The 10,191-nt window shown below is 39.4% G+C and overlaps 1 protein-coding gene across 1 annotated transcript; it reads left to right on the top strand.

The window, feature by feature from the left end:
- The first annotated feature begins 3,673 nt into the window (after positions 1-3,673).
- On the top strand, positions 3,674-6,840 carry LOC126721932 (uncharacterized). The gene is made up of 6 exons (XM_050425023.1): positions 3,674-4,090; positions 4,903-5,187; positions 5,281-5,568; positions 5,776-5,949; positions 6,097-6,186; positions 6,394-6,840. Exons 1-6 carry the CDS (start codon positions 3,674-3,676, stop codon positions 6,838-6,840), a joined length of 1,701 nt encoding a protein of 566 aa, XP_050280980.1.
- Positions 6,841-10,191: the final 3,351 nt, after the last annotated feature.

Here is a 10,191-nt window from a genome sequence, read left to right on the forward strand (position 1 = left end):
GTGACAACATTTGTTAGCATAATCTTAGGAGCTAAGAAAACACGGTTCGGCTGGTTTTGATTACACGTTATCTAAATCCGCGTGATAATTGATAGCATTTTTTTAATTATTAAAGATTATAAGCTTTTTTATTTATATTTTTAGAATCAAAGATTTGAAGATAATTGATAACATTAAACATTGTAAACAAACATGCTTTGCAAGCTCAACAAACCATAATTAGTGGGCTCATGACTCAAGTTAAGTTTTTCACCTACACAATCAAAAGACGAGGTCTAATGTACTCTATTACTACTGGTGCTATTTTTACTGTTATTTTTACTGTTAGTAAACCATTTTAGAAAAAATTTATAGGAAAAGAGAAAGAATAATTAATATTTTAATGGTTTTTTCAATTTTTCATAAAAATAGATAAAAACTTTTATAAAATAGTTTATTAACAATTGTCCAAAGGGAACATGTTAATATGATCATTTTTAAAAAAACCTGCCATAGCTAAGCCCTAAGAAAAGGGATGTGTTTAGGTGCGGAAGCCACTTCAGATATTTATTAATTGGTTTTAACATAATTTGAATTTAGGGCACGTTTGGTATACTGTAATGATTATTACATGAGAATAGAAATAAGTATTACAAGGAATACATAAATTGGAATGTAATAAGAATTACTATTCATTAGTTTGGTGACCATTTAGAAATAGAATCCTGAATATGCATCCACAATTTAGTAGAGTATAAAAAGAAGATGTAATTAAATCATTTTTAAGTCAAATTTCCTAAAATACACTTATTTTAGGGTGTTCAAAATAGAGCTAACAATTAACAAGAAGGAAAATTTATTTTCATTCCTTTTGAAGATGTGGCAACTAATGGCTTTTTAGGAAATTTTAAAAAAAAGTTATTACATAAGGTGAAGGAATAGATATTCAGTACTTTTGATAAGGAACAGTTATTCCTCATTTTGAAGAATAGCTATTCATAAGAAATAACTATTCATTGTAATAAAATCATAATCAAACAACCGAATAGTTATGTCATAGGAATATCTATTACATTACAGTATCTATTACAGTTTACCAAATATGCCTTTAAAATTTATTTCAAGATCAAACCTGGTCCTTTTGTTATATATTATTATTATTATTATAAACTAAGATCTAAGGGTTTCTTGATTCAAAGAAGAATTTGGGTACAACCGTAGCAGAGAAGGAGAGTTTTAGGATTTTAAATTGTAAAATGTGTTTTTATTGTCACTTTTTGAACCATTCAAACAAAGAGTATTAGTGGTAATATTTTATCCTCACACCTTTTTTTTTTTTTTTAGGGCCTTCGACTGGCCCTGGCAATTACAATGAGCCTTCATTATTTATAGTTTGACTAATCATTTTAGGGTTAACTCATATGTAGATATCAAATCTGGTGGGTTGGCTTTTCTTTTTCTTTTTTTGGGTGGGGGCGTGGGTGGGGGTGTTCTAAATCGACCAAATATGGCCATTCAGGGTTTCCTTTTTCAACCCTAAAAAACAATATTTGTAGGGCACAAATTTTTTTTACAATTGTCAATATAATACATTGTGATTAATGTATAATAAAAGCTATTTTTATAATTTTATTTGATATTTGATCACACGTGCCAAGTGTTGGAGAGAAAGAGAAAGATGACATTTTTGAATTAACTATCCCTCTTTTAAATAAATAAACCACGAAAATTGCCACGTTGAGCGGGAGTATTAAGAATTGTTTAGATACTCGAGTGTTAGAGAATTAAGTCTAGTATAAGGTCTGACGAGTATCAAGATAAGATCGTCTAGGTAAAAGATGATCTTAGCCACACTCAAGTCGGGGACAAGAGTAAGTGTAAAACCCCATCATCATACATCATCCTTTTAGGCGGGCCAAGCCAACATTCATTGAAGGCGCAAATAAATGCTATCAAGATAGCTTACAAGTAGTGACTGCACTAGAACGATTACAAGAGCAATGATGGCTCAATAGTCATCCGTTACGCCCTAAATGGAGCCATCATTGTCAATTAATGCCACGTTCCTCTTAGGAGAAAAACGCTCAGAACAGCATTAACAGACATAATTGCACCAACACGAAGCAAACTATAAAAAAGGGAAATGGAACTCAGGTAAAGGGACATGAAAAAACTAGAGGGACATTGGTGAGAAACTTTCTTAAGAATTGATAAGCTAACTTTAGCATCGGAGCATTCTCAACTGGCATCACGCCGATGAAAACCTCCTTTGCCTTTTCTTTTCTTGACAGCAAGTACCAGAGATCATCCATCGATATTGACGAGGTTAATTTTTGGCTTCATCAGTTTGGCACCGTCTGTGGGGAACACAAGTTGATCCTTACTCAAACCATCGTGCTCCTACCGATAAAGCTCCTATCGCTTAATGGACTCCACATCCATGCCACCCCCAGATCCTGTGGTGATAACTCAACAAATCCAGGCTCTAATAGCAAATGTACAAGAACTGATGAAGCATAATGAAGAGTTGAAGCGTCAGGCCCATCCAGAGGGCAGCAATGCATCGCATCACTAACGCAGTCGTAGCAGACATGACGAGGAAGCTAGTAGCCTTGAAAACAGTAAAGGAAAAGATGCAACCAAATACACAGGGCAGTCCATGCATGACAACGATCACATGATGAAGAGCTTACGAAGGGAACTTGATGAAGTAAAGAATGCTATGAAAGGGAAGACAGCAATAAACCTTGATGGCATGCTCAAACGAACAAATTCACCTTTCACAACCAGCATTTTGGAGTGCCCCCTGCCTCCGAAATTTTGTTTGCTGCAGCTGTAGTTCTATGACGGCACAAAGGACCCTCTCAACTACATTGGGGCCTTCAAGACCATTTTGAACCTTCAGCAGACCCGGACGAAGTCATCTGCAAATCTTTCCCTGCCACCCTAAGGGGGGTTGCTAGGGTGTGGTTTAGTAAACTGCCAGTGTCCTCAATAGCGAATTTTGAATAGTTCAATGACTCGTTTGTTCGCCATTTTATTGGGGGGCAACGTCACAAAAGGCCAATCTCCTACTTGCTCACAATATGGCAGCAGGAAGGGGAAAGCCTACGGGAGTATGTGAAACGTTTCAACAAGGCCGTGCTGGAAATTGACGAAGCTGATGACTAGGTAATAATGACGATCTTTCAGGCTGGGCTTAACAACCCCGACTTTATCTTTTTGCTGGGAAAGACGCCGCCAACCTCTATGACAGATCTCCTGTTCAAAGCTCAGAAGTACATGAACGGGGAGGATACTCTTACAGCAAAGGGGCTAGCAGGAAAGTGGAAGAAGGACGAGTCTAATGATTCCCAAGGAAAGAAGAAGGATCATAAAGACCCATATTCAAAGAATAAGGCCAACAAAAACAGTCCTGACACTTCGAAGAAGAAGATGAACTTCACCCCATTGGTGGTGCCTATGGATAAAATCCTAATGCAGATTAAGGACGAACCAGGCCTGAAATGGCCCAAGCCGCTAAGCACCTCTTCCAAGAAGCGAGACCTGAAGAAATTTTGTCGTTTTCACAAGGATCATGGCCATTACACTGACAAATGTCGTGATCTGAAAGAGCAAATAGAAGAATTTATTCAACGGGAAAAGCTCCAAAAGTTCATCAAGAGGGACCACCATCCTTGAACAAGAACTAACCATGGGGGAAATACGAACGATAACTAGAGGACCCGTATCAGGAGGATCGTACAAGTCTCTGAAGAAGACTTACCATAGGCAAATCAACAATGTTCACATCAAACATCCGTCTCCAAAGTATCGACAATTAAAGAGTGACGATATCACGTTCTCTAAGCGGGATGCAAATGGGATTAAGCAACCCCATGATGATCCACTTGTCATTGTATTGGAAATTGAAGGTTTCAACATAAGGAAAGTATTGGTTGATAACGGGAGCTCCGCGAATATAATGTACATGACAGCTTACCAGCAGTTGAGGTTGGATCCGAAGAAGTTTAGACCTTTCAAATCCCCATCGGTTAGCTTTAGTGGAGATCAAATTTATCCAAAAGGGATCATCTCATTGTTAGTCATAGCTAGAACATATCCAGCCCAGGTAACAAAACAGGTCGATTTTTTTATCGTCGATTGCCCATCGTCCTATAATGTCATCCTGGGACGACCTACACTAAATCGGCTTAAGGCTGTAACTTCAACTTATTGCCTTAAAGTGAAGTTTTCAACCCCAAATGGGATAGGGAAAATATGCAGGGATCAGCTTTTGGCTAGTGAATGTTACTAAGCGGTATTAGCTTGAAGAGAAAACCATGCATGGATGGTAGAAGAAGAACCAAAAAAGCCTGCATAAGAGCTGGAAGATGTGAACCTGGTAGAAGAAGATGCTACCAAAACTATAAAGGTGGTAGCAGGACTTGACTCAATCTTGAAGGAAAAGATAATGGAGTTCCTGAAGCAGAATTCGGATATCTTCACTTGGACTCACGAAGATATGCCAGGCATAGACAACAAAGTAATAGAACACAGTTTAAATGTCGATCCCACCAGAAAGCCTGTCCAGTAGAAAAGACGAGTTTTTGCCCCTAAGAGGAACAAAGCTGTTGTGGAAGAGGTAAAGAAGCTTTTGACTACTAGGTTCATCAGAGAAGTCTATTACTCGAATGGTTAGCCAACGCCGTTATGGTGAAGAAGTCCAACGGGAAATGGCGCATATGCGTTGACTTTACAGATCTCAACCACGCTTTCCCAAAAGATAGCTTTCCGCTTCCCATGATCAATCAGCTAATGGATTCAACAGCATGAGCTGTTGACCTTTTATGGATGCATTTTCAAGTTATAACCAAATCCGCATGAACAAAAAGGACCAGGAGAAAACAGCTTTTGTCACTAGCCAGGGGTTATACTTATCAGAGGTTAGTAAATCAGATGTTTAGCAAGCAGATTGGATGGAATATAAAGGTCTATGTGAATGACATGCTTGTGAAGAGCAGGAAAGTAGAATTACACTTGGACAACCTCAAAGAAACTTTCGATACATTGAGGAAGTATCAGATGAGGTTAAACCCAGCGAAGTGTGTATTTGGGGTCTCATTGGGCAAGTTTTTAGGTTTCATGGTCTTACAACGAGGCATAGAGGCTAATCTTGAGAAAGTCAAAGCCATATTGGATATGACATCCCCTAGGAGTGTGAAGGAGGTTTAGAGACTGACGAGATGTATAGCAACTTTGAACAGGTTCGTCTCTAGAGCTACAGATAAATGCCTCCTGCTCTTTAAAACATTGAAGCAGGCTTTCCAATGGACAGATGAGTGCGAAGAAGCCTTCCAAGCACTCAAGGATTACCTATCCAAGTCCCCACTCCTGAGTCCGTCCATCGAAGGAAAAGATTTATTCATGTACTTAGCTGTCTCCCAGACGGCTGTAAGCTCGGCATTGATCCATGAAGAGCTCAAGATTCAGAAGCCAGTTTATTACACAAGCCAGGCCTTCCAGGGCGCGGAAGCAAGATACCCAAGGATAGAAAAATTAGCCCTCGCCTTAATCGTCGCATCAAGAAAGCTCCGTCCCTACTTTCAGGCACACACGTTATTAGTCATGACAGACTAGCCTCTCTGAAAGGCAACGAGTAGGCCGAACACAACAAGAAGAATGGTCTAATGGGCGGTGGAATTAAGTCAATTCAACATCGATTACAGGCCTAGAACGGCAATCAAAGCCCAGGCACTGGTAGACTTTGTGGCTAAATTCACTATGGTAGATCAAGATCCATAATCAAATTACTAGATAGTATATACAAACGGCTTGTCAGCTTCAGGCATGGGTGGACTAGATGTGATTCTCTTGTCCCCTGAAAAATACATCCTCAAGTACAGAGTCCGGCTTCAGTTCCGAGCAACGAATAATGAAGCAGAGTACGAAGCTGTCTTTACGAGCTTGAGGGTTGCAAAGGCCCTAAGTGTGAGAAACTTGTAACTGAACTCTAATTCAAAGCTCGTGACAGGGCATATGAACAACAAATACGAGGCCAAAGAGGACAGGATGAAGAGGTACCTACCATTGACCAGTTAGTTAATTTCTAACTTTGATGATGTCAAGATTACTCAGGTACCTCGAAAAGAAAATTCTGAAGCAGACGAGGTTGCTAGATTGGCATCGTCGGAGACCAATGAACGACGACCTGGATTGTACATGGAGGTACAGTACCTTCCGAGCATTAAGGGGTTTGACATGAACTACATCTAGTCGGGAGAAAGCTGGATGGTACCAATAATCATGTACATCAAGGATAGTAACCTCCCTGCAGATCCCTCGAAAGCCAAAAAAGACAAAGTTAAGTCGTCTAGATTTACAATTCTAAACGACAAACTTTATAAGAGGGGATTCTCATAACCCTACTTAAAGTGCCTCGACCCAGAAGATGCTGAGTACGTACTAAGAGAAATCCACAAAAGGGTGTGTGAAAATCACTGTGGACCACAGTCACTCATTGGGCAAGTTTTTCATGCAGGATATTTTTGGCCAACTATGCAAAAAGATACAACTCAGGTTGTTCAGAGGTGCGACAAGTGCCAACGGTTTGGAAATGTGCAGCATGTCCCAACCGAGCACTTAACTAACATCACCTCAGCATGGCCATTCTCCACATGGGGAATCGACATAATGGGCCTTCTACCCTCGGGTAAGAAACAGGTAAAATTCCTAGTCGTCATTATTGATTATTTCATGAAATGGGTGGAAGCAGAGCCTTTGGCAATTATAATGGAGGCCAAGATACAACACTTCATGTGGAAAAACCTCGTTTGTCGATTTGGAATTCCACGAGTCATCATCTCTGACAATGGACGATAATTTGACAGCCACAAGTTTAGGGATTTTTCAAGGAGCTGGGGATAAAGAATCACTATTCTTCACCCGAACATCCATAGGCAAATGGCCAAACAAAAGTCACAAATCAGACTTTGCTCAAATTGATCAAATCCCGTCTTGAGGGGGCAAAAGGGGCATGGCCTGATGAGCTCCCAAGAGTGTTGTGGGCTTACAGAACGACGGTGAGGACACCAGCAGGCAAGACACCCTTTAAGATGGCGTTTGGAACTGAGGTAGTAGTTCCTGTGGAAGTTGGAGTGTTAAGCCTCAGAAGGATATGTTATGATGAACAAAGTAATGATGAGGGCCTCAAGCTAGCTCTGGATTGTTTACCCGAGATCAGAGACGATGCAGCCCAAAGGATGGCCTTGTATCAGGAGAGGATGACGAGGTACTATAATCAGAGGGTAAAGCTGAAGCGTTTTAATCTTGGAGATATGGTTCTACAAAAGGTTTCACAAGCTACCAAGGATCCAAACGAAGGGAAGCTGGGCCTTAACTAGGAAGGCCCATACAAGGTCGTCTGTTATTCAATGAGAGAAAGCTACTATTTAGAGGACACAAATGGGAAACCTTTGCCTCGTCCATGGAATGCAGAGCACCTTAAAAAGTATTATCAATGTGGGAGCAGATTCTCAGCCCCAATTAGTTTTAGGGTTTGGAACATTTCGTTTCTTCATCCATAGATAAGCGGGACATCAATTTCATTGTTTTTATGCATTTATCTTTTTTTCTTTCAGTACTTTATTTTCAGCACCTTTTGTGTTTCCATGAAGTAGTACCCTTGTAACCCCTCTTTATAAACAAGGATGAAATAAAACAGACAAAACGTCTGCAAAAGCTATTTCTTTTGATGACAAACACTCCAAGGAGAAAATACGCCTCATGTGAAAAGGAAAGTCCAAAGCACAACGATCATGATGGAAACCCTGATGAGTTTAAATCACAAGGATAAAAAACTTGTCAATATAAATGATGAGGTCAAAATCCAAGTTAAGTGATAAAAACGTTAAGTTTAAATCACAAGGATAAAAACCTCGTCAATATAAATGAAGTGGTCAAAATCCAAGTTAAGTGATAAAAACATTAAGTTTAAATCACAAGGATAAAAGTTTCGTCAATATAACTGACGAAGTTAAAAGTCCAACTTACGTGATAAAAATGATAAGTTTAAATCACAAGGATAAAAACTTTGTCAATGTAAATGACAAGGTTAAAATCCAAGTTAAGTGATAACAACGTTGAGTTTAAATCACAAGGATAAAAGTTTAGTCAATACGAATGACGAAATTAAAAATCCAACTTATGAAAGACTCCGTCAATATGAAAGACGAAGTTAAAAAGCCGAATCATGAGAGCAAAAGATTCAGCCAAGTCCAGCTTATAAGCTAAGCGATAAAAGTTAGATTCGCAAAGATAAGCAACAAAGTTATAGCATGAGCAAAGTAACAAGTTAAAAAAGAGTTGTCCAAGGTAAAAGCCTCAAAACAAGGAGGCAACCAATGTTTGTTAAAAAACCCCAAAACAAAAGGGGAACCCATTGTCCTCAAAACAAATTAAAAATTTAAAAAAAAAATGGGGGAAAAGAAATCATGAAGGAGGAATGGTAGATTCGTCAACATCTTTTCCTTTAGCAGCCTTGTTTGCAACGGGGTCTTTCTCCATGGAACTAGATTCAATCTCTTCCTGCTCTTTTGCTTCATCTTCAAGAATCTCCGCATCAATCGTCTCAAAATTCAAACCAGAAAAGTCCACAGCCAAGCTGTGGTGCTTCATTGTCCACTGGCGTAGAAGCTCGAACCCTTTAAAGTACTGCATGAATTGAAGATCTAAAAATTCCTCTGACTACTTCAACTTTTGGATAATCTTGTCTCTTTCTTCATTAGTCTTTAGGAGAGCAGCCTGAATCTCTTCGTCCTTTTGAACGACAAGAGCCTTTTCTACACGTAGGGCCTTAGTAAACTCCTTTATTTTCTAGTTCGCATCATTCCTCTCGTTCATGACAGCAATCAAATCTTTCTTCAACTTGGAGCATTCAACCTTGACGAATTCTGCCTTCGAAGTAGCCACTACGACCTTCTCCTCCGGGTCCAAGTAATCAGTTGTGATACACAATGACTCCCCAAGGACCTAATGAAAACAAGTAAATAAGGGAGGAAATCATGCATACCCACTCGTATAGACAAATCCAAAAGAGATGCATGGAAGAATAGAACTACATACCTGCACCAACTTATGGATATGTTTACTAACAAGCTCGTGGGAGGGAATGGACAATAAGCCCTTCAGTTCATCGTTGGTAATCACGTTGTATGCGTAGCCCAGAGCTGTAGTAGGGTCGTCCCATACACTCATCCCAATTTTGCCTTTACCTTTTGCACGGGTAATTGGAGGCGTAACAGCAGTCACTTGCAAATATGGGGTTGGAGAAGAAAGGGCAACATGAACAAATGGAAGGTTGGCTAGAGGTTCATTTTTCAATTTTTTAATGCGGGCATATTTATCTTTGCTGTATCTGGTGGCCATTTTTGCTATTTAAAAAAAAAAAAAAAAAGCAAAGAGAGAGAGAATGAAACAGGCAATTCCCAATTAGACAATTAGATAGAATTGAAAAAGACGAAGTGAGAGGTAGACAGTCTTACTTTTCTCTTCTTGGCGAATTTTCTCTAAAACGTACTTTGAAGGTTCGGGGCTTAAGCAACAGTCAAACAAGTGACGAGGATCAACGAGGTCATCGAAATCCTCTATTTCACAAGCGTAGGCAATGGCAGCATGAACTCGGTGATGATGCTTATCCTTCAGGTCAGGACGATCAAGAGCTGTGAAGGATCAGAAGAAGAACTTCCTTAGACAAGTAATCAAGATATGAAAAAAAGACAAAAGAGGATAATGGAAATACGCACTAAGTGCTGGGATTTCCCATTTTCATAGTAATCTTGGGACTTGCCCCCAAAAATCATCAGAAAAGGTTTCCCAACCCGTTCCAAAAATGAAAAAATATCATGATTTCCAATCACAAAAAGACGAGGGAAAACCCCTAACAATCCTAGATTTCCTATCCTAGGGCAAAAGTTCAAAATACCCGTAGTGGGTGAAAGCCTTCAAACGGTACAAAAATAGAAATTCATTTAAAGTGATCATATCGCAAGTAGACACCTAGATGGACATGTAGCTTATTGTCGTCCTCCAAGCATTAGGGACGAGCTGACTAAGGGCGATTTGAAATTCATTTAGGAGATGCAAGATAAACGGGTGAATGGGGAAGCAAAGGCTACATAGAAAGTTAGCCTCATAAAAACACACCTCTCCGAGAGCAAAGTTGCAAGCTTTCTC

This window comes from Quercus robur, chromosome 4 (assembly GCF_932294415.1).
Source record: "Quercus robur chromosome 4, dhQueRobu3.1, whole genome shotgun sequence".
Taxonomy (NCBI): Eukaryota; Viridiplantae; Streptophyta; class Magnoliopsida; order Fagales; family Fagaceae; genus Quercus; species Quercus robur.

Coding starts and splice junctions, on each gene's coding strand:
- LOC126721932 (XM_050425023.1), top strand. CDS start 3,674: ATGGGGGAAATACGAACGATAACTAGAGGACCCGTATCAGGAGGATCG. Junction 4,091..4,902: donor CTAGAACATATCCAGCCCAG/GTAACAAAACAG, acceptor TATACTTATCAG/AGGTTAGTAAATCAGATGTT. Junction 6,187..6,393: donor GACCTGGATTGTACATGGAG/GTACAGTACCTT, acceptor CCCTACTTAAAG/TGCCTCGACCCAGAAGATGC.